Source organism: Natator depressus, chromosome 3, assembly GCF_965152275.1.
Source record: "Natator depressus isolate rNatDep1 chromosome 3, rNatDep2.hap1, whole genome shotgun sequence".
Taxonomy (NCBI): Eukaryota; Metazoa; Chordata; order Testudines; family Cheloniidae; genus Natator; species Natator depressus.
In genome coordinates this window covers 162,598,309-162,623,774 of record NC_134236.1, presented here as the reverse complement: position 1 = coordinate 162,623,774, position 25,466 = coordinate 162,598,309, and the positions used below count along the sequence as shown (strand labels likewise).

Sequence of the window (25,466 nt, the reverse complement as noted above, 5' to 3'; positions counted from 1 at the left end):
CCTTTGCCAGAATGATTACAAAAAACTTGACAAGAGTTCACTGCTGCACTAAGACCACGGCCTACCATGCTGACCAATATTGCTTCGTTGTTTCCTTGTATCCCCCCATGTCTATCTGTAGCCATCTGTTGCCTCTTGTCTTCTACTTTGACTGTAAGCGGTTTGGGGCAGGGTCCATCTTTTAGTTGTTTGTAAAGCACCTAGTACAATGGGGTAATAAAGTTACATTTTTTAGCTGAAGTCAACCAAATTAAAACGTCACCTTACTTGAAGGCATTTTCCCAAAGGTAAGGAAAATCCTCCAAGCACGAAACTCTCATTGACTTTAATGGGAGCTCTTCCTCAAAAGACAAACAAACGACATGTCTTCATTATTAATGGCACCGATGGGAAAGCGCTCTCCCAGCGCTATAAAAAAACCCACTCCCACAAGAGGAGTAGCTCCCAGTGCTAGTGCACTCTCTACACTGCCACTTTACAGTGCTGAAATTTGCAGCGCTCCAGGCATGCTTTTTCACACCCCTAAGCGAGAAAGTTGCAGCAATGTAAAGTGGCAGTGTAGACAAGGCTCTAAATGTTAAGATTTTGAGATTAAAATTTGTTGCAGGTAAAGAGACCGTTGTGATCACTAAGAACCCGACTGAAGGCTCTGTGGGGGCATAGCAGTCCACCCATGCATAAAGAATTGCAGGACCAGGGTTTAAATTAGAAATTAGGTGAATGTGAAATTAAAGCTCTCTGGAAAGAAAGTCTTAGTAATTTGAAAGGAGCAGGGAAACATCTAAGAGCTGTAATTTGCAATGATGTTAACGCTTGAATTACAGTAGTTTACTTTTCAGAGTAGCAGCTGTGTTAGTCTGTATCCGCAAAAAGAAAAGGAGTACTTGTGGCACCTTAGAGACTAACCAATTTATTTGAGCATAAGCTTTCGTGAGCTACAGCTCACGAAAGCTTATGCTCAAATAAATTGGTTAGTCTCTAAGGTGCCACAAGTACTCCTTTTCTTTTTTAGTAGTTTACTTTATCACAGTACCAAACTATAACTTCTTACATTTGGTTATGTTTATTTCTTTCAGTGTAAATTGGAAAGTATATGGGATTCTGTACAAAATGGTATTTTTGAAACCTTAAAAAATAAACTGATATCTAAAGCACAACTTTGGCAGTGGTTCAAGCGGAAAAAATATTTGCAAACCAGCAAACAACCTTAATTGCCTAATGGCCAACTTCAAGTCTTTATCTGAAATACACCACCTCTCCCAACATCAGTTTCTGCTTTTCCACTGTATGTTTAAAACCAATTAAATTATGGTGGTGTTTTAAGAGGACACTCGGTATTTCACTTTGCTGTGGAACTGTAGTGACGCTAAGCCAAGCACTGCTACCGCACTGTAGACGTGTACAATTCAGCTCCTTCACTGTGGTCATCGCTGAGTGCCTTTCCCTTCAGCTTTCCATGGGAAAGGACAAGCCATAAGGTTTTAAATCCGTTTAAATATGAAGCAAAGGGGAAATTTTATACTATAAATATATTTTTTAAAAAATCCCAGAGGGGCAAACCTTCCACAGCTTCCCCCCGTTTCAGCGCACACATCCTCGCCTGACATGGGAGGTCATGGGGGGGACAGGCACAGCCCCTACAGGCAGGGACCCTGCCCCACGCTAGGGGCCGCCCCCCAGCACAGGTGAACACCCCACGCGCGGGCCCGGGCGCTAGGGGCAGGGACAGGCTCCTGGGCGAGGGGACCCAGAGGACGGAGAAGGTCTGTCGCCCCGCACCGCGGGCCTAGGGAAGCGGCGGCCAAAGCGGGGCCGAGCCGGGCAGGGACCACTCACCGCTCTCCCTGCCGGCCGCGGCGCCGCCCGGGCGGAGATGCGGGCACAGGAAGTCCCGAGCCGCCGCCAGGTCCTGGAAGTGGCAGAAGGGGAGCAGCGAGCAGGACATGGTGCCGGCACCCACCGCCCAGCCCGGAAACGCTCGGCGCCTCGCCCACCAGCCTGAGCAGGGCGGCGCTGTGCGCATGCGTGGGAAGGGGGCGGGCTGAGGGACGCGTCACGTGATCACCGTGGCGTTGACAGCATTGCCCCTGCCCCCGCCCTTTCCTGAGAGGGGCTGGTGGCTGCAGGGCCCGTGCAGCACCACCGGGGGGACCCCGTAACAGGTCACCGCCCGCCGCCATGGGGGCTCGTCGGAGACCGTTGGGGCTGCGCCTCGGCGCTGGCGTCGCGGTGTCCCCTAGCTGCCTTCGTCTCCGTCCTCAGGCGCTGCGGCAGCTGTTCCGCTGCCGCCACCGCTCGGTGCCGGACACCGGCCGGGCTCTGCCGCCGCCGCCCCCCGCTGGGAACTGAAGCGTTTGAGCCACCCCGGCGTGTGTGTTTTTACCCCGTCACGGGATCGCTCGGAGCCGGGCTTCGTCCGTCCCCGCGCACCGGCGGTCCGAGCCCCGCCGCGTCGATCGCACCCACGCGAGGGCGAAATCCCCAGTGGAGCATCTGCCCGCGCCAGCCTCTCGCTGTTTGCAGAGGAGCGCTGCGGGGGTGGGTGGAGGGGGGGGGTTGGTTTCCACTTTTTTGTTTGCATTTTTGGGAGGGAGAGGTATTGCTGGGGGGAGAGGGGCATTGGTGAGGTGGAGGTCAGGGCGGTGGGGGGCGGTCAGTGGCATTTCTCCCTGTGCTGGAAAGACTTTTGGGGGGAAGGTTTTTCAGCATTTCTTAAGTACAGTCAGGGTCTGAGTTATCCTAAGCTGCTCTGGAAGTAAGTTCAGTAGCTGGGAACCCTCAGCTGAAAATGTTTTTTGTCCTCAACTCTCAGGTTCTTCACCCTGTGCTTTATGGTCTGTGTTGCCCCAGAGAAACATAACTGCCTCCACGGTTCGTTTAGCGTAGCTGGGCCTTGATCCTTGATGATTAGGACCGAGGCCTTAAACTTGCATCTGAAGCTAACTGGAAAGAAGTAGGACTTGAAGATCTGGCTAATGTGGCCTAGATCACGGAGGAGGTGGGCAGTGGCACAGAATGGCTGGCCCTTGTAAATGAAGCAGGTCCAGTGCCCCAATGTCAAAACTGGTACTCCTGGATTGGCCAATTAAAAGGGTAGGGCAGCACCAGGGTGCTATAAAATACACGGTCAGGAAAGGTTTCAGAGTAGCAGCCGTGTTAGTCTGTATCCGCAAAAAGAAAAGGAGTACTTGTGGCACCTTAGAGACTAACAAATTTATGTGAGCATAAGCTTTCGTGAGCTACAACTCACTTCATCGGATGCATTCAGTGGAAAATGCATTCAGTGGGGAGATTTATATACACAGAGAACATGAAACAATGGGTGTTACCATACACACTGTAACGAGAAAAGGAGTACTTGTGGCACCTTAGAGACTAACACATTTATTTGAGCATAAGCTTTCATGAGCTACAGCTCACTTCAGCTCACGAAAGCTTATGCTCAAATAAATTTGTTAGTCTCTAAGGTGCCACTAGTACTCCTTTTCTTTTTAAGGTCAGGAAAGACTCACTGAGATAGAGCCTTGGTGAGAGTCAGGAAAGTGGGGGCTGGGTCTGGGGAAAGCTTGAGAGAGCCTTTCTGCTCCTGAGAAAGAGGAAAGAATTATCAGGAAGCCAGTGGATGGGCTAGTTTGCTGATCTTCCTGAGCCAGTGAAATCCAAGTCTAGAGAAGGCTGAAGGATGAGAGCAGCAGCAGAAGATGCCTATTGGCTCTTGGAGATGGAGAGCTGAAACCAGAGGGCTAGAGAGAGCTCTGCTAGAGAGCCAGAGTGTGGTGAGGGAGGCTGGAGCTGTACTTGCATGGATTACGGTGTTGGGTCTTGGTGTGCATGGGGCTTTTTTCTGTAATAAACTAATCCCATCAGGGCCATTTTCACTAAGAAGGACCAGCTGGACTGTTTTGGGGGGGCGGGTCAGGAGGGAAATTGAGGTACGTGTTCTTGACATGCTGCAGCCTGTTGGCAGAGGGTGCTCCTAGGTGGGGCCGCTCTGTGACAGGCAGCGGATGATACCAAGATGGGAGGGGTTGCAAGTGCTTTGGAGGATAGGATTAAAATTCAAAATGATCTGGACAAACTGGATAAATGGTCTGAAGTAAATAGGATGAAATTCAATAAGGACAAATGCAAAGTACTCCACTTAGGAAGGAACAATCAGTTACACACATACAAAATGGGAAATGACTGCCTAGGAAGGAGCACTGTAGAAAGGGGGTCATAGGGGATCACAAGCTAAATATGAGTCAACAGCGTAACACTGTTGCAAAAAAAAGCAAACATTCTGGGATGTATTAGCTGGAGTATTGTAAGCAAGACACGAGAAGTAATTCTTCTGCTCTACTCCACACTGATTAGGCCTCAACTGGAGTGTTATGTCCAGTTCTGGGTGCCACATTTCAGGAAACATATGGACAAATTGGAGAAAGTCCAGAGAAGAGCAACAAAAATGATTAAAGGTCTAGAAAACGTGACCTATGAAGGAAGACTGAAAAAATTGAGTTTGTTTAGTGTGGAAAATAGAAGACTGAGGGGGGACATGAAAAAGTTTTCAAGTACATAAAAGGTGTGATGGGTTCGGTCACAGAGACTCCCTTGGGACTGCCACTTGATGTGCTGAAGTTACCTCTGAGCCCATTTTCCCTGCGAGCTTGGGACACCAGAACCCTGCCTTGTTGAGCCAGACACACTAGCCTGCTGCAACACAGACCCAGGTCTGGTCTCCCTACCCCAACGCTGCATGCTTAAACCTGCTCAGCAGGTTACTTGTCTCCAGCACCCAGACACCCAGCTCCCAATGGGATCCAAACCCCAAATAAATCCATTTTACTCTGTATAAAGCTTATACAGGGTAAACTCATAAATTGTCTGCCCTCTATAACATTGATAGATATGCACAGCTGTTTGCTCCCCCAGGTATTAATCACTTCTGAGTTTACTAACAAAAGTGATTTTATTGCATATAAAAAGTAGGATCTAAGTGGTTTCAAGTAATAAAATACAGAACAAAGTAAGTCACCAAGCAAAATAAAGCAAAAACATGCAAGTTTAAGCCTAATAAATTAAGAAACTGATTGCAGGTAAAATCTCACCCTCAGAGATGTTCCAATAAGTTTTTCACAGACCAGATTCCTTCCGAGTCTGGGCCAATCCTTTTCCCTGGTACATTCCTTGTTAGTTCCAGCAGGCATTTTAGGTGAAAAGCAGGGGCTTTCTCATGACTGGGACCCTCTTTGTTCTGTTTCACCCCCTTTTATAGCTTTGGCACAAGGTGGGACTCTTTTGTCTCTCTGGGTCCCCACCCCTCCTTCTAAATGGAAAAGTACCAGTTTTAAGATGGATTTCATTGCCAGGTGACATGGTCACATGTCCTGTGAGACCCCAGCCTTTATTCTTCCAGGGCAGGACCATGGGCACCCAAGAAGGTTTGCAAGTAAACAGACCAGTTACAACCAATTGTCCTAGTCCAGGGGTGGCCAACCTGTGGCTCCGGAGCCACATGCGGCTCTTCAGAAGTTAATATGCAGCTCCTTGTATAGGCACCTACTCTGGGGCTGGAGGTACGGGTGCCAACTTTCCAATGTGCCAGGGGATGCTCACTGCTCAACCCCTGGCTCTGCCACAGGCCCTGCCCCCACTCCACCCCTTCCCATCCTCTCCCTTGAGCCTGCCGTGCCCTCCTCCCCACCCCCCCAGAGCTTCCTGCGCGCCATGAAACAGCTGATCAGGAGGTGCTGGGAAGGATGGGGAGGCACTGATCGGTGGGCGGGAGGCGCTGGGAGCTGGGGGAGCAGATCTGATGAGGGGGGCTGCCGACATATTACTCTGGGTCTTTGGCAATGTACTTTGGTAAATTCTGGCTCCTCAGGCTCAGGTTGGCCACCCAGTCCTAGTCAATTGGAGCCGTCAAGCTTACAAACCGCCATTAATGGCCCACACTTTGCATAATTACAATAGGACCTCAGAGTTGCACTTCATATTTCTAGCTTCAGATGCAAGAATGATACATGCATACAAATAGGAGGTACACACTCAGTAGATTATAAGCTTTGTAATGATACCTTACAAGCACTTGTCTGGGAAGAAGGGGCTACGTTTCTAGCAAGCTGGAGTCAAAGAATGCATTTTTAGATGCTGATGCTACTTGGTCAGCTAAGCTTACTGAGGAGTCAGAAAGCACCTTGAGGTTTCACATCACTGACAAATGAGGGCTGTATGTTTTCAATAGAGTGTGGAGACAGCGTTTCATCTAGTTCTTCAAAGCAGTTCCTCTTTCTAGTAATGATCACTTTAGTCTTGTCTGGGTTCAGCTTGAGCAAGCAGCTCTTAATCTGTAAGCATTCTGACATTTTAGTAGTGGCAGTGGTTACATTTATGATGAATGAGATCTGTAGCTGAGTGTGATCAGCATATTGTTGACAACTGAGCCAAGACATCTCACCATCTTTTCCAGTGGTCTCATGGAGATATTGAAAAGAGGGGAAGATATTATCTATCCCTGTGAATAGAACTACCTTAGAGTGAATTCCCTCCTATTCATATTATTTGGAAAGATCCAGGGGGTAGTAAATGGCAACAGGTTCTTTGTGGAGACCCTTGACTCTTCAGTACACTTTCCTCACTCCTCCTTAATCTACAAAACTCCATATTTGTTAATCTTTCAGACATGCTGCAAAACCTCTCTGCCTTTTTTACATAGGGATGTGTTGGGGTCTCCATCATTTAAATTATTTAAATCAAGACTGGGTGTCTTTCTAAATCATATGTGCTAATTCAACCAGAAGTTATAGTCTTGATGCAAGAATTACTTGGTGAAATTCTGTGGTCCCATGTTATGCAGAAAGTCAGACTAGGTGGTGATAATGGTCCCTTCAGGCCTTAAAATCTGTGGTGAAATCCTGGCCCTATTGAAGTCAGTGTGAGTTTTCCAACTGACTTCAGTGGGGCCAGGATTTTACCCTAAGAATCTTTTTCTGGACATCTGGGGATAAAGCAAAACATGAACAGTTGAGCCTTATTTCCCCAAAACATGTCACTGTCCTGCTTTAAAGCTATGTTCTGCAAAACAATGAGGCATTGGTATTCTTGGTTGTTCCCATTTAAGTGAGCCACATCATTTTTTCTATCATGTCTAGGGTCTGTTGACTGATCCATTGCTGTTTGGGGTTGGGGGCACCTTTTCCCCACCACTTTGTTAGCAGTGTCCATAACAGAAGACCTGTAAACAATCCTGTTTAATAATTTAAAGATTTATCTCTGTAGTAGTAGGTGAGTTTTCACCGCATCTGTCTTGGAATTCTCCTACTGAGAGATGTTTAAATGTTTTGCTCGTATTTTCTGTCTTGTATACCCTCATTAAGAGCAGCTTTGAAACATCCCAAGATGCTGTGCTGTTACTAGCTCGCTAAGGTGCCATCAAGCAGGTAAAAATATTCACTTGCTGTCTTTGAAATGCACCTTTTCGATGTCTGTGTTCATTAGAGTAAGACTTTGATATCACAGATCTGGGAGAGAACTATCAGGGATATGATCAGGAGATATAAACATCATGGGGAAAAGGATGCCTGCTGTTCATGATCTTTGTCAGAGAAAATCTGAATGTCAATAAAGCAAATGCAGCTGTCTCTGAGGATGAGTTCAGGCGGCCTTCTGGGGGAGTCAGCATTGATACATCTGGGTGAGATACTTAACCTATGTCAGCATGGCAGATATCTATGTAGAGCTGGTTGAATCATTCATTGTAAATACATTATCCAATGAATTTGGCCCAGTTTTTTTCCATTCATGAGCAAATCATTCATGAGCCTGTCCTGATTTTTGCAAATAATGTATTCATTATTCCTAAGTACTTGCAGAGTAGGTTGGATGAACAATTTTCAGCCTTACATGTTGTTCACAAACTGTTCACTGCAGCTGTATGTATTTATGGTGTGTGATTGGTCACCTTATTCACATAGTAGTGCTTCTGCTTTCTGGTTGGATGACTAAATCCTTTTAACGAAGAAAATAAATGATGACTAGCGAATGACAATAATGAATACTCTTGATCACACACAGTGCCCATGTTCATTTGCAAATGTGGCCAAAGGATGCACAATAACCATTCACTAAGTAAGCATTTATCAAAGTGTGGAGTGTGCATGGAGGAGTGAGTATGAAGCACTCATCGGAGAGGGGCATTGAAAAGGTATTAAGATGGGTAGGCCTGTAACACCATATCAGGTTTCATCTTCCTGAAGGGGGAGTTTAGCTTTCCAGCATTTGGGAAATTATACCCTAAACATTTTTATATACAAAATCTTGGTTGTGCAAATGTTTATGAATAGTGACGCAAATATTGTCAAACTGAAAAGCCATTCAGAGTTTGAACCACTGTTCACAAGTAAATGTAATAAAGATGTAATGCACAGGAGGGCTATTAAGAGATAAGTCTCTATTTTCTGACCCCAGTCATCTGACATGGATCAGAGTTACTAAATGTTATATCCTGTCACATGACATGGGTCAGTAGCCAAGGGCTGCAGTGGCTATTGTAACAGGACTGTTTTTGCAGGATTGTGCCAGATCCATCTAACCCATGAGTGTTATATTTATAATTCTAATTTGCTGGGGAGGGAGAGAATTTCTTATATCAAACAGCAGGTTCTTTTTAGTCTTCATCAGGTGTTTTGTTAACATATTATATCTCTCTCTAAGGGTAATAGTAAGTGTGTACATTGGAGCATCTCCCCTTGGATGTATGTATACTGAAAAATTGAGTGGTGGCTCAAACTTTTTATGTTTAAATTTCAAATATAATTTGTCCTACTCTCAGTTTTGGCATCCATGGTATAGTCAGGATTTAGCATGATCTAGGAGATGGGACACATGGTAGGTTCTGTATCTGAGTCTGCAATTGAAGTATCATATTACCTTGGGCAAGTCTCATAACATCTATGCCTCAGTTTCCCCATTTGTTAAAGGGGAATAAGAATGTTTACCCACCTTTTTGAAATGATATGAAATCTGCGTGTGAAAATACTTATTCTTTTATTACTACATTTCTTAGAAGAGTCCTCTTGCTCTAATAAAGAGCCAAGCGGCCCCAGTCTTGTCCATCAACTTAACAGCTGACACTGTCAAGCTCTAAAAAAAGAGTTCAATCCAGTCATCTTCCACTGGAGCTTGGATGATGATATCAGCAGATATCGCAGGAAGAGCAATGTCTGGGATGATCACAAGATTCCTTTCATACTTCTTATAGAGCTGTGTTGGCTGGACTGGCTGTAGATAGAAAGCCATCCACAACAAGAAAAAATATCCAGAGTGTTGAGCTTTTTTGGTATAAGCTTCTCATGTGGATGGACAAAAGCTGTCTCCCATAGGACAACTTTCCTCTGCACAAATATCTCACCGCATCAAAGCCAAAATAAACTTCAGAGACTTGCTTTTTTTTTTTTCATATGCAGTTTAAAAGCAGAAGCATTTAGTTTTGGGTCTCAGGGATGATGTTTAGGGCCTTCTGAGAATCCATGATAATTGCTGTTTTTAAGCAGTGGAGCCCCTTAACTATGAGAAGTCAGACTAGATGAGTATCTAAACTTTCTACAAAACTGGAGTCATCTAACTACTAATTTTTTACCTTATTTTATTTTGTATGGAAGCATTAACAGGGAGAAGAAGGAATAAGTGATGACTTATCTATGCTGAGAGGAGTACCAAGCCAAAATTTAACTTTCATCTTTCCACTTCTATAGCTTGCAGTTTCCACTATAACAGAGGTTCTCAACCAGGGGTACATATGCTCCTGGGGGTACACAGAGATCTTCCAGGGGGTACATCAACTCATCTAGATATTTGCCTAGTAAAAAGGCTACATAAAAAGCACTAGCAAAGTCCGTACAAACTAAAATTTCATAGAGACAATGACTTGTTTATACTGCTCTGTATACTGTACACTAAGTACAATTTAAAAAGTTGTACAACTTCAAAGGGTGACTGGATGATAAAAGTGAGCGGCAAAAACATTCCAGGGTCTCCTGCCCTATCTGTCTCTCTCTCTTCCACCTAAGAAGACAAAGAAACTAGCCCTTTGACTTGCTGGGAGCATCCTGACTTGAGAATTTGGTCAGCAATGTTGCTTGGAACATGTGGTAAGCATTTTACCTTGAACCAAGTCTAGTTTGTTAAGTTTTAGTTACTAGAAAGCATTTTATCTTTCTGGTGTAATCATTTCTGACTTTAATACCTTATATTTGTACTCACTTAAAATCTCTCTGGTTGTAATTAAATAAACTTGTTTTATTTTTAATCAAAACTAATCCAGTGTTGTGTTTAAACTGAACTGTTTGGGTAAGTCCAATTAAAGTAGCAAACTGTTGACTATTGACCCCTTACAAGGGCAACAGACCTCTAATATCTGAACTGTCCAGGAGAGGGCTGCACATGCAGGCCACACATTTCTGGGAAAATTTAGGACTCTGAGTGTATTGGGGTCACCCTGCAAGTGGTAACCAAGGCTGCTGGAAGCCAGAATATGGCTGGTGTGTTGCTGGCAAGCCGTAGCTGTACACAGACACTCAGCGTGTGACCTGAATGCTGTTTGTGAGCGGCCCAACTTGGGAACTGCAGCAGTAAAGCGTTGTAAGGCACCCAAGGTTGCAGGATGGGTGGTGGCACAGCCCCTCACTAGTCTGAATTGCACACCAGACTATGACAAGAATAGGGAATAATGGATGAGTCTTTTCATAATTACATGAAGAACAAATTTCTATTAAGACAAGGGACCAAATTCATCCTTGGTTTAAATTCAGTGGAATTTCACCAGACTTCCTTATGTCTAAATATAACTTCAGAGGAGTAAAGAGGAGGTTTTGAAGACAAAAGTGAGACTGTCTTTTTCTCAGAAAAAGAAAGGGAGCATCTATTGATGCTTCCAGGCATATTGTCTGCCCAGAGAGAGTAGCTGTATATTGGGGATCTGGATTATAGGTTTAAAGATTAGATATCAGGTACAGCAGAATGGAAATTGCATGATGTGTGCCTACTGGGAGAAATGAGCCACATTTACATAGGAAAGAGTCAGACCAATTGTCAAATGTAAGCTTTGGTATTAAACTTTATAGAGCCACAGGCTGATTGGATTGGTGTGTGTCACACACTTTAAGCGTTTCAGTGGGCTAGTAGCTAATCCAATTAGTGTTAACTTCAGTTTCTAAAATTGAACTGAAATGTTGGATAACGTCATTTTTCAGCTTCATTAACTAGTGTTCTTCCTCAGGCTTGAAGTCTTAGATAACATGATATTTACTATGAGAAATAAATTCTCAATTAGGTTGGAGAGGGAAAAGGTCCTCTGTTCACTTTCAGGTCCGTGTGTGTGTGAGTATGTGTGTGTCTGTGCGCGCATTCATAATAACAAAGAGTGACTGTATCTGAGTTACACATTGAATGAGTTTATAATACTCTCATAAATGGCTCAAGATCACTAGCATTTCTTTGCTTCTAGAGCTGATGGGTGATGGCATCAATATATAGCTGTTAGTATATCACTGATCTCCTTTGTCCTTTGAAATGTGTAACCCCTGTTTCATGTGATATGCTTAGTGGGGGATGGAGGAGGAGGAGTTGGTTTCTTGCGTTCTTTGGGTACATCTACACTCCACACTCCTTAAGGCAGCCTGCAGAGTACATACACTAGCATGAGTATAAATAGCAGTGTAGACATTGAAGCATTGCTTTGGCGAGTCGAGTAAAGACATGCCTGAATCCCTAGGTTATGTACCCCACACTGTTCTCTGCACGGCCAAGCAGTGTCTTCCCCCATTTACACAGCTATTTTAAGCAGTGTAGTGTCCCACTGCCTCCCCCGCCAGAGCCTTTCACAGATGTGTGTAGCTGCACACTAGAGCGGACGTAGCTCACTTTTCAGTGCAGCCTGTAGCTATACATACTTTACATCAGGGGTTCTCAAACTTCATTGCATCACGACTCCCTTCTGACAACAAAGTTACTACACGATCCTGGTGTTATACCAATAAATTAAAAACCAGCAGGATCTTATTAAAGGGAAAAGGCAAAATACCACATTTATTGTGAATACAGAAAGAATCATAGTAAGCAGTTAGTTATAGCTATAACATTCCATTCAATCTCATATTTCTTCACACATTCATTCATATACACACACACACACACACACAGGTTCTGCAAGGTTGTTATCATAGTTACCAGCCTTAGAGTTGCTCATGCCAAGCCACTGGCCAGGTGGCCTGGACATGAGGAGGGAGCAGGGCCTTGTCAGATGCTCATCTGATGCTCCTGGAAGTTGGTTTGCAGAATCAGACCCCAAAGTTCTCACTTTTTAGAGTCTATTTTTATAGGAATTTCTTCCTATGCCAGTCTATGGGAATTGCTTCATCATGCTGTTGCTGAATCAATCAGCAGATAGCACATTCCTGACGGCTCCAAGAAGTTATCTTGTTCTTTGGTTCTCCCATTCTTGAGGCTGTTGGGTGGATTCCAGTCTGCCCTCCGGGGGTCCTCTGGTTATTTCCACTTGACGCCTTCTTCAGCCGATGGACACTGGATTCTTAGGCTGGCACCTCCCTGATCATTCAGTTGTTATCCACACCAAGCATCCGTCCACATACATCCTCTATCTCTATTTTAATCACAATTGTTAATACAACAAAAGGGCGGGGAGTCTCTGGGTGCTGTTTCTGTTGTTAGAGTATTGCTTTGAGTCTCTGTGAATTGCTTTGAGAACAGATTCTGTCTTAGAATGTACTAACACAATTAGCAGCTTGCAAGTTTCACACATAGAGGGAGAGAAACAGTACCAAAACCCAAGAGACCTCTTAATTAGTAATACCCTGGAATTTAAACTATGGGGAATCAAACTCATTTGTGATTTTAATACAGAACTTCTTTAATATGATCCAACACTGGGAGGGGGATGGAGACTGAGCCCCGCTGCCTCAGGTAGGGGAAGAGGGGACTGCAGCCTGAGCCGCGCCACCCCGGGTGGGGGTGGAGTTCGGGCTTCAGCTTCAGCCCTGGGTACCAGCAAGTCTAATGCTGGCCTGGCGGCCCCTTTATCCTCACCCAGAGTTTGAGAACCGATGTTTTACATGGTACATGCTGCTGCCAGTTGTGCATTGCAGACGTACCTTTCTTTACCACATCATCCTTTCAGGAACCTAGTAGAACAATACTGTACATCCGTGTGAAGTGGAAGCAAAGTGGGTAACTAGTGCAAAAAAGTATTCGCAAACTAATTTCAGCAATTTTCATGACCCTTTTTATGAATACTTATGAATACGAATGGTTCTAGAAGGAAGTATGATCTTGTTTCTGCAGCATGTAAGCCAATCCATAATTTTTTCTTTAAATATTTCACTGATCCTGGAGTGGGTAAACTCCTATGAGATTAAGTTTTGTTTTTTACTAATGCAACTGCAGCTGTGATTCAAATAGACTTTGTATGTTATCTACCAAGAGACTCATACATAAGTGATATATGGAATAAAAATCAAATCAAAAGTTCTGTTGCCCGAAGTGATTATTTTTTTAGGTGAGGGCCATAAGTAGGAGACTGGAAATTGAACCAAATTTAAGTTTCCTTTTGGAATCCTAACAATCTAGACCAATTGAATTGATACTCGATCAGCCACGCTACTGCAAGGAACTACAAGCTGCTATTCTGTCATATTGTCTGTTTTTATTTTCATTAACAGTAATCTGTACTTAATAAAAGATTCTGTTGGCCAGATATTCTGGATTTATATTTGTATAAATGCAAGGAGAAATGCCAGTGAACTCAACAGAGTACAACAGATTTATGTATAACTGTTTAACTAAGAGCAGGATTTGTCCTTGTGTCTTTTCTAGTTTATTCTAGTGAGCAAGCATATGTTATTCTTGCTTATAGCTGTTAGGGGGCAGCAGATATCATGAGAAGGGATTTGGGAACTTTCATGAACTGTGTTCCTCCATGCTACTGTTTCAGTATTCAGTGGAAAGTTTTATATTTGGGTGAAGCATGTATTGCCTAACACCCACTTCAACTCCCTATTTTTCAGTTACTTATAACTTGGCTAAATTTGAATTGCGCAGGCTGAAATTTTCTATGCTTTATCTCTTCCTCAGTTCAAGTTTTTCTGAAAGATTCAGCAATAGCAGTGCAGCCATTTCAGGAATGGGTCTCATGAAAAATTGGTAGTTCTGCCAATGTTAAAAATGTTATTGTTTGCTTGTTTTTTCCAACCATTGCTTCAAACATCTCTAGTGATTTGAGCAAACATTTGAAATTAGGTAGGGAAATAGGTATGGAGTCAGAGAGGTGACTTTAAAAAAAAAAATCCAGAGCATGTAAAACTCTGAAAATTATCCTGTATTCCTCTAGGTCATAGACCAGTTTTGGGTGGAAATATAGTAGCAATCCCAGTTTAAATGTCTCACAAAATGAATAGTATAATTAGTAACATTTGAAACAATAATTGGATCAAATATGAAACATATCTAAAAATCCATGCTTCTAAAAACCATCACTAAACAGCTCACTGTTATAATTTTAACAACTCTTTGTTATGTTAATAGTACAAAGGATTTGCTATAGTAAATATTTCTGTCATTTGCCACTTTTACATTTTCTGACTAACGTACCATTGTTTACATCACTTCTGATTCTGGCATGCTGAGTTGGATTTTTAAGTGGTCATGGCTCAGCTTTGATTTACATCTGTCCTGCCTCCTAATCATGTGATAGAGCAGGCCTCCTGGGAAATATAAGATCTGCCTGTTCTCAGTAGGAGAGGGAGCCGTCAGAGGTAGCACTGTGTTGGGAGATGAGGATACCTGCTGAGAGGGAACTGGTGAAGGAGCCCGGGAAGGTGCGTGGAAAAAGCTAAGAAATCGCTAAAATAGAGGCCTAGAGGCAGGTTACAGAAGGTCATGTGGGAGTGATTTGAACTCTGGGAAAGCCAGAGAAGAAGACCTCACCTGCAATAGGCACTGTTACAAAGTGGCCCAGGGAAGCAGTGGAGAGGGCCGTTATATGTTTAGAACAGAATAGTGCTCACAAGGCAGGTTCCCAAGGCTAGCACCTGTAGAAAAGATGGGCATGAGTTCCCTTATGGTGACACCTAGAGATGGTATTGAAAACCTCTGCATTGAGAGGAAAGGAATTGTTGAGCCTGGGGTACAGCTGATGAAGGAATTATTGGCTTGTGGAATGGCTGAAGGATTGTTTTGTTTGGACTGTCTTGTTTTGCCCTGGAAGGAAAGGACCTCTCTTGCTGTGCTCAAAAAGTCAAAGCACCAAATCACAAAATGACTGTCCAGTCCAATGGGAAATGGCAGTGGATGAGGGTCATAGCATGATGGTGAACTGCATAAGTGTCCCTATTACAGATGACTAGAAGTAAAGAACACAGTGATAAAAATGCCTGAGCCCTGTCTTCACTGCAGCTTCTGTTACTGTGATTGCCAGCGGAGCTGCGCTGTGGTGATCTACATGTCTGGTGATTTTTCTAGTGTGGACAAGCCCAAAGAGACTATGGCCAGGTTTTGATCTCAGTTACACTGGTTTAAATCAGCAATTCCATTCATTTTTATGGATCCATTGGCCCAGATTCTGAGCCATGTCCTTGGTGTATTGGGTATGCCGAGGTTGGGACAAAGGTTCACCACATTGGATCAGTTCCTGACAAGTTCCTGACAAGCACTCGTCTGTCAGTTTCCCAAAAGGGCTATTTAAGCAGCTGGAAATAATGAGGGGTTCTGTGCCCCAGCCATGCCCCTTTTCCCTGGTAGGCACCCTCCCTACTTTTAAGAGCAGGAGGATGGCATAGAGTTGCTCCACCAGCTTTGTGCCACCCAGGGATTCCCCCTGTGTAGGGGTAACTCTCCATTAGCTGATTAAGTGGGCTTTCCAGATTCTTTGTACAGCACAAGCAGTGCAAAACTGCTGGACTAGGGGGACCTGAATCTGAGTCATCAACTTCATGTGAGTTACTCCAGATTTACACCTGCGCAACTAAGATCAGAATCTGGCCCTATATCTTTTTTTCTGAGCAAAACTGAATCTTTTAAATTCTACAAGCTCTGCTTTATTATAAGTTTCTTGCATGCAAATGTGCATGTTTGATGGGGTAGGGGAGTGTTTCAAGGAAAGCATTTAAAATATAGAAGTGTCTCCTCCATACTGGATAGACCTGAGATTTTGCACGTCAGGGACGACTGTTGCTTTGGAAAGAACACTATACAACCAATTAGTGCATTGTGCCAGGGAGGGAACTTCAACCTTTGTCTAGTTTCAGACTGTTTCTCCTGGAAATCCATTACTAAAACATGTGAGGTTGATCAAAGACATTCGATCAAAAGGCCTCATCTTCTTTCTGCTTAAAGAACTTGATGAAAGAACGTCCCATTGCTGCATGCTTAGTGACCACAAATTTCTCCTGTGTTTCCAAAAACGAGAACTGGATGTCATAAAGTGTGAGCACAGCAAAGATAATCCTAAATCCCAGCACAGCAATTTACAAAGCAGATTAATCACTATTAGATATTAATCACTATTACAAAACCAGAGCAGAAAAACCTGCTGGAAGGTGACTTAGATCTCAGGGGGGAAAGGGGGGGGAGGATGGGGAGAGGGAAAAGACTCACTAGAGCAGACATAGCAATCCCATGAAAACTCTCTGCTTCACTGGGGACTCAAGACATTGCTTAAGTTTGGCAAAGCAAGAGCAAAAGTGTGACTTTACTGCTATGTGGATGAAATTCACTGCTGTGTGGATGATCTACAAAAAGAAGCTTCACATAGTGAGAGGATGCCAACACCAAAGAGGCTTGAGAGCAGGTCCTTCCCACTCTTATGCTGATTGGTTATGTGAATTAGTCCCTATTTCATTAAAGATGACCGTACCCTGTTTTTCCTCTAGTTATTTCTTTGTGATTTCTAGTCACCTCTGAAAGAGCTACAGTCAATTCCTCTCCATCTATCCCTAGTGGATATAAAGTATACAGGAGTTCAATGGAGGGCTTCCCTATCCTGAACCATTTTCAGAGAAGGGAAGCTCCTCCACTGTCTCTCTGAATGACTGACAGTTTGTCTAGCAAGTCAGCTCTCTTTCCATCACTCCTGTTTCTATATGGGCTTTACCCCATGACAGGGCTAATATAATCCTTGGATGGATGAACTGGGGAGAAGTGCGTAGGAGGTGATTTTCCCTCTGTATATGGCATTGGTGAGATGGATACTGGAATATTGTGTCCAGTTTTAGAATCAACATTTTTAAAAGGATGTTGAAAAATTGTAGAGGATGTTGTCAAGAGCCCCCAGAAAGATCGGAGGGCTGGAGAAAAAGCTTTACAGTGAAAGACTTGAACAGCTCAATCTGTTTAGTTTATCAAAAAGAAGTTTGAGAGGTAATTTGAGTACAGTGTACAAGTGTCTTCAGGGGGAGGAAACACTAATGGGCTCTTTAACATAGTGAAAAAAGGCAGAACAAGTACCAATGTCTGGAAGCTGAAGCCAGACAAATTCAAATGAGAAATAAGGCACAATTTTTTAACAGTGAGGGCGATTAGCCATTGGAACAAACTCCCAAGGGAAATGGTGGATTCTCCATCACTTGATGTCTTCAGATCAAGACTGGATGCCTTGCTGGGAGAGATGCTTTTGCCAAATACAGGTTATGCTTTAGTCCAGTGGTCTCAAACTTTTTTATGCCCAAAATCACTTTTTGAATCTAAGGGCAACCCAGGATCTACCCCACCCCTTCCCCAAGGCCCTGCCCATTCCCCAAAAACCCCACTTTGCTCACTCCATCCCCCCCACCCCGTTGCTCGCTCTCCCCTACCCTCACTCACTTTCTCCGGGCTGGGGTAGGGGGTTGGGGTTCGGGAGGGGGTGCGGGCTCTGAGTTGGGCCAAGGGGCTCGCAGTGTGGGAGGGGGCTCTGGGCTGAGCCTGGGGTGCAGGATGAGGTGAGGGGTGCAAGCTCTAGGAAGGAGCTTGGGTGCAGGAGGGGGCTCTGGGCTGGGGCAGAATGTTGGGGTGCAGGAGGGGGTACAGGGTGCTGGCTCTGGGAGTGGGGTCAGGGCTGGGGCAGGGGGTTGGGGTACAGGAGGGAGTTCAGTGTGCAGAAGGGGGTATGGGGTGCTGGCTCTGGGAGGGAACTCAGGGGTGGGGCTTGGGGTGTGGCCTTCTGCCGGGCAGCACTTACCTCCAGCGGCTCCCGGTTGGCGGTGGGCACAGCGAGGCTAAGGCAGGCTCCCTGCCCACCCTGGCCCCACATCACTCCCAGAAGGGGCCAACACACCCCTGCGGCCCCTGGAGGGGGACCGGAGGCACTCTCTGCGTGCACCGACCCTTCAGCTCTCCCGGCCAATAGGAGCTGCGGGGATAGTGCTTGCAGGCAGGAGCAGCATGCAGAGGGAGACCCCTGCCCCTGAACTGAGAGGGCTGCACTGGCTGCTTCTGGGAGCGGCATGAGGCCGGGGTACGGAGTCTTCCTTAGCGACAGCCACGCTGCGCCGCCGGAGATCACGATCGACTGTGAGATCCTCTAGGATTGACCAGTTGATCGTGATCAACCGGTTGGTGACCACTGCTTTAGTCCAACACAAGTTACTGAGCCCAACACAGAGATAACTTAATGAAATGTAAGGGTCTGTGGTATACAGGAGGCCAGACTAGATGATCGAATGGTTCCTTCTAGCTTTAAACTCTGAGAATTGAAGTAATTTCTAGTCCCTGTTTGCCTTTCTCTGATGGATCCCTTGCTGTAGTATCTATATACCAAAAATTTAATGTTCTACCCAACTGTATGGTTTCTTGATGTGTATTCAAATATGTTAAGGAAATAGACATAATTTATCAATGTATATGGAAGTAAAAAGCAGGTGGGGGCAGTTTGCCACTATCTGCCTCTACTCTGGTGGTATCTGTGGGTATGTGAACAAGCCAAGTACTGCAGTCACTGATCTGAATGTGGTGTATGACAGGAAGTGAGGATGAATAGTAACAGACTAATACCATAAATAAGCCTTCCGAGCTCCTAGTGATATTATACTTGTCCAGTGGATTAATAGGGGGTTTTAGGTTCACTCTCCATTGTTAATTCTTTCAATGTCATCGGAACTGAATGTATGACTTTTCAATTAAGGCTGAGTTGTAAGGTTGTATATGATCTTGGGCCTGACTGGGATCTTTGCCAATCACTTCAATGGGAGCAGGGTTGGACTTTTAGTGGCTATAGCACTGATCTCACTTCAGTGATTAGTGCTATTAACTCTTCCAATCCAAGTATTTTAAACTCAGTGGGTGGGTTTTGGTCATCAACATCTTTATTTAGGATATGGTGCAGTTCAACTATCTCTATTTGGCAAGTATTCAAAACTAAGGCCTGGTCTACACTTAAAAAATTAGATTGACCTAACTATGTCGCTCAGGGCCGTGAAAAATTTTGCTCCCTGAGTTCTGTGGTTAGGTCGACCTAACCCCCAGTGTAGATGTGGCTAGGTCAATGGAAGAATTCTTCTGTCAAGACAGCTACTGCTTCTCGGAGAGGTGAATTAACTACATAGTCAGAAAACCCTTTCCTTTGATGCAGGAGCTGTCTAAACTGTGGCACAGTTGCACTGCTGTAGCTGTGTTGCTGTAGTGTCTATAATGTATACATAACCTAAATTGCTACCCTCTGTGGTTATTATTATGTCTTCTGTGGGTCATTGCTCGGGATATCTGAAGAGAAGGTTAAGTATTAAACTCAGCTACTTTATGTTTTTGGATAGACACAACACAAACTGATTTTCAGTGCTAAATCCTTCTTTACTGTCCAAGTTTCACATGTAATGACACAAATACACTTGGTTAATTGTTGTTATAAATTAATGTTACATACTGTGGGTCAAATATTGCTCCGGCTTACACCAGAGGAACCTCATTGTCCGATGCAAACTGTGCATTCATAGTTTGTTGCAAGAGAGCTGGCCTTGTTGCTATGTCACAGAATTGAACCTGCCTTTGTTTAGCCTCAGCAGTGTCTGGGCTGAATAAAGATGGTGGGGTTGCTTTACAGAAATTTGTTTGCAAAGTCAGTATCATTTTTTGCATATATTTTCTTTTAAGTAAAAAGACCTCCAACTGCTTAATAGCAGTTTATACAAAAATAAATTTGTTCTCAGCAACTCTACAATACCAAACTAGTGGAGAAAAACAAATTTCATTTCTCAGGTCTCCAAGTAGGCAACAGAGAGTGAAAGCATGATTTTTTAAAACATCAAAATATTCCACGGTGCTTTTAAATGTATTGCCATATTTTAAAAAAAATTCCTACATTTTGACTAATAGATTAATATGTAAAATAGTTTTCCCTTCCTGTTATGTCAGATTACTAGCAGGACATATGTTCATTTACAGTTTTATATGTTTAGTATATCAGTTCTTACAGCTGTCATATCTAAACCATGATACTTGGTTAACACAACACTTTCCTTTCCTAGGTCAGTTCAAACTATTCCCCTTCTCTAGATCAACATGCTAAAAATTCACCACAACTAGTTCACACACTGTGCACCTCAAGATACTCTGATGCTGTAGCTGACATAAATGTACTTGCCTTTATTCTGACAACTGGGAAACACATTTTGCAAAAACAACTTACATTGTAAGTCAGTTTATTGAAGTCTATCAAGTTTGACATGTTACTGAGGATTCACTAAGCTGCAGTTTGAGGGACAAATCTGCTATTTACTCCTTAATCCCTTCTGATAGAAGTCAGACATCTGCTACTAAAGCCATTTTTATAAAAGCCCAAGGAAAACTTGCCTGGTATGTTTCTGGTTAATAAATATTTCCAGCTATATTTGCTTTTTGCAAAGAAACGAACCTCTCACAATTGCTCTGTTTTTTAAATTATCTTGTGCTGATCATTGACTGTGTACATGCGTCTGCTGTACCGTTTTTTATTTAAAATTTAATCCTATTCTGATTTACTGAAAAATACAGTGGAATACTTATAACTACATAGTCACATTTACTAGCAATTGGCAGCCTTGCCTAATTTAAACATCCAGTAAGCTGTAAGTTGGAGACATGGTACATACCATCTTTGCTCTGTTCAAAAGATGTCTGTATACATTTAAATCACGTCAACTTCTTTTATTCACAGATATTCATTTAATCAAAGTAGACGAATGTTCCTGAACCTTGACGGGTTCTAGTTTAAATGGCAATTATGTGTTTAACTTGGTCTATGACAGATTTTATTGAATAGGAAAACTAAGGTAATAATTATGTGAATAAATCATTTAAACCCAAACAATGAAGAGTTTAGTTAGAACTCACTGCTATGTGCTGTTTATTAACTAAGTATATAGGCCCAGATATTCCAGAGCAGCTGCAGTCAGTGCAAGTCTGGTTGAGATGGGCACTAAACTACCTTTGCAAATCCCAAATCCTAGGCCAGCAATCATCAGCAGTGAACCAGATTAGAGCAGTCTAAATAGTGTATGCCCTGTCTGTTTGTCAGTTCTTCAAGAACCACAGCCTGATTATTCATAGACTCATAGACTTTAAGGTTAGAATGGACCATCGTGATCATCTAGTCTGATCGCCTACATATTGCAGGCCACAGATCCTCATCCATCCACACCTGTGATAGATCCATAATTAATGTAATAAAATGTCATAAGTAATAAAAACGTAAAATAAGATTGGTCCCAAGACCAATCCCTGAGAAACTCCCCTAGTAACCTCCCTCCAGCCTGACAGTTCGCCTTTCAGTATGACCTATTGTAGTCTCCCCTTTAACCAGTTCCTTATCCACCTTTTAATTCTCATATTAATCCCCACCTTCTCCAATTCAACTAATAATTTCCCAAGTAGAACTGTATCAAATGCCTTAATGAAATCCAGGTAGATTAGAGCTACTGCATTTTCTTTGTCTAAAATAGGGGTCGGCAACCTACGGCACGTGTGCCAAAGACAGCAGGCAGCCAATTTTTAATGGCAGGCTGCTGTCTGCTGTGCCCCAGCTGCCAGCCCCGCTCAGCCCACTGCCGAACCCAGGCCGGGGACCCCGGCAGGCAGCAGCGTGCCATTAAAAATCCTGCCCGCCCCGGCCTGCTCTTCTCCGCCTCTCCCCCCCCCCCCCATGGGGGCAGGCTGAAGAAGCTTGGTCCTGCCGGCTGCTGCTGCAGGGCAGGCAAGCTCCCCACTCCCCCACCGTGCTGGATTACTGCCCCTCCTCCTCTCCCTCCCTGCCGCCGATCAGCTGATGGCCCTTGCGAAGGAGGGGGAGAAGCGGAGCTGGAGCACGCTTGCTGCTCCGGGGAGGAGGCAGAGAAGAGGTGGGGACGGGGCCTTGGGGACAGGGGGCGGAATCGGGGCATATCCCCTCCAGCTCCCTGCCGTGAGGTGCTCTGGGCAGGGGTCTGGGAGCACCCCCAGGACCCTAGCCCACACCCCCAGCCCTCTGCCCTGACCCCTGCACCCCCTCCCCACAATCCCAGCCCTGATCCCTGCACCCCCCACACATGCCCTCAGCCCTCTGCCCTGACTCTTCCACCCCCGACATTCCCATCCCCCCCCCCCCCCCGCACCAAATGGGAGCTGCCCAGGTAAGCACTCCACACCCAAACCTCCTGCCCCAACCCTGAGCCCCCTCCCTCATTCTAGCTCCTGGCCAGACCCTACACCCCAACCCCCAGCCTGCTCCTTCACCCCGAGCCCTCTGCTCAGTGCACTCCCACCCTCAGCTCAGTGCAGAGAGAGAGGAAGAGAATGGGCTAGAACCAGGGAGAAGGTAGGTACCCACTCTGTGTGGACAGGGCCAGGACCCCAGACCAGCAGTGGGCTGAGAGGAGCCAGCAGCCGGGATCCTGGCTGGCAGGAGCTGGCGGACGGAACCCCAGACGGGCAGCGGGCTGAGCCGCTCAGCCCACTGCCGGTCTGGGGTCCCAGCCACCGGCCCCACTCAGCCCACTGCCAGTCTGGGGTTCTGGCTACTGGCCCCTTGCCAGTCGGGGTGCCAGTCGCAGGCCCTGCTCAGCCTGCTGCCGGCCTAGGTGAACGGAACCCCAGGCTGGCAGCGGGCTGAGTGGGCCGGTGGCGTAAGATCAGCATTTTAATTTAATTTTAAATGAAGCTTCTTAAACATTTTGAAAACCTTGTTTACTTTACATATGACAATAGTTTAGTTATATAATATATAGACTTACAGAGAGACCCCTTCTAAAAACGTTAAAATGCATTACTGGCACACAAAGCCTTAAATTAAAGTGAATAAATGAAGACTCGGCACACCACTTCTGAAAGGTTGCCGACCCCTGGTCTAAAATATCAAAGAAGGAGATCAGGTTGGTCTGGCATGATCTGCCTTTTGCAAAACCATGTTGTATTTTATCCCAATTGCCTTTCATCTCTATGTCCTACTTTCTCTTTCAAAATTTGTTCCAAGAACTTGCATACAATTGAGGTCAAATTAACAGACCTCTAGTTTCCTGGATCACTTTTTTCCCTCTTAAAAATAGGAACTATATTAGTAATTTTCCAGTCATAGAGTACGACCCTTGAGTTTACAGATTCATTAAAAATCCTTGCTATGGGGTTTGCAATTTCATGTTCCAGTTCCTTTAATATTCTTTGATGGAGATTATCCAGGCCCCCGAATTAGTCCCATTAAGCTGTTTGAATTTGACTTCCACTTCGGATGTGGTAATTTCTACCTCCATATTCTCGTTGCCTTTAGCCACCCTGCCACTACCCGTAAGCTCTTCATTAGCCTCATTAAAAATGGAGGCAAAGTATTTGTTTAGGAGTTGGGCTATGCCTAGATAATCTTTAATCTGCACCCAGTGCTTAGTAGTCCCACTTCTTCTTTCCTTGTTTTTTTTAAAATTTATATGGCTATAGAACCTGTTACTATTGGTTTTAATTCCCTTTGCACGGTCCAGCGCTGCTTGGCTTTTGGAAGTTCTCATTTTAGCCCTACACTTTCTGACCTCCAAGAGGTAGCTTTCCTTGCTGATCCCCACATCTTCCATTCCTTGTAGGTTTTTGCTTTCTCTTAATCACCTGTTCAAGATGCTTTCTCATCCAACATGGTCTGCAACCCTTCCATACAAATGTTTATTCCTTGCTTGGGGTGCAGGCTTCAGATAGCTTCTGCAACTTTGACTTAAAGGAATTCCAGGCCTCCTCCACATTCACATCCTTGAGTTCTTCACTCCAGTCCACTTCCCTAATTCCCTTAATTGATTATAGTTCATCATCATGTTCCTATTACACCTCTGGCGTTTATGGCAGTGACGAAGCTCCTCCACTCCTGTCTGTTTCTGGCAAGTCTTTCAGTGGTTACCCAGCTGTGCCCCAGGTTTTTCAGCTCAGCTTCCACAGCTCTTCGACATCTTGTTTCCAGGTGGCCTCATTTTCACTTGCCTTCAGGTGTCCATCTTATTGCTACTCTGGTGATGGAATCAGTTTCCATCCGAAGCACATGGCCAATTCATCTCCAATGCATCTTGGCAATGATGGTGCTCAGATCCTCTTGGCTGCACTGCATCAATAGATATTGGTTTGAGATGGTTCTGGGCCAAAAGATATGGAGGATTTTTCTGAGGCAGGCTGTTTGGAATGAAGACAGTTTGGACATGTCATACTTTCTTATTCCCCAACATTCTGTGCTATAAAGTAGTTTTGAAAGTATGCAGCTCTGATAAATCTTGAGTTTGGTTTTGGTGTTGTATTTTGATGATTTCCAGACTGTATTTAAGCTCCTGGAGGTATTCCTGGCTTTATTGATTTTGTTCTGGATGGCCTGGCTTGTTCCACTGTTCTGGCTAATGGCACTGCCTAAGTATGTGAATGTTTCTACATTGGTGAGAACATAATCCTCTATCTGTAAATCTGCCTGGTAGCACTTTTTGTAAATACAAATTACTTACCCAAAAGTAGTATATGACTATATCATGTAACTATGGCAAGAACTACGCTTTGATGAACAAATCCTTTTTGTCAAGTGTCATCTGAATTAGAATGACAAACTTGCTTATTACAAGAAATCCCTGATCATCTCTCTCCAAAAGAGAGAAATATGAATTCAGAATACCCATCTTTGTGAAGTAAGACAATATAATGAAAGAAAGAGAACTGGTTTCATTAATGATGGTGCTGGACATTGAGCTGACACAGGTCCTTGCAACTTTTCAATCTGTTGCTTGTAAATTGTTAGCTTCCTATTTATGATGGGGGAAAATTCATGCAGGTGCAAGGGAGTAACATGTGGCCCTGAAACTAAAGCTTAAGTGTGACTGCTGGAGTGGTACATCAAACTCGTGCTGACTGGCTACACCGGGTTGAATTTCACCCTGTTTAGGTGGCTCAATTTCTGTTTTATAGTGTTCTTTAAACATTCTCTGCACTGATTTGTATCTTTTGCAACCCCAGTAAATTCAGTGGGATGTAAGACGGCACATATT

General features: G+C 44.4%; 1 protein-coding gene across 2 annotated transcripts in view; it reads right to left on the bottom strand.

Annotated features, from left to right (window-relative positions):
* RAB3GAP2 (RAB3 GTPase activating non-catalytic protein subunit 2) overlaps positions 1-2,021 on the bottom strand; it is a 73,219-nt gene extending 71,198 nt beyond the window's left edge. For both annotated transcript variants that reach the window (XM_074949231.1, XM_074949232.1), the window contains exon 1: positions 1,837-2,021. In XM_074949231.1, the coding sequence (XP_074805332.1) occupies positions 1,837-1,945 (109 nt within the window). In that variant the 5' untranslated portion in view covers positions 1,946-2,021. The remainder of the gene's footprint in view (positions 1-1,836) is intronic.
* Between the last annotated feature and the right edge of the window lie 23,445 nt (positions 2,022-25,466).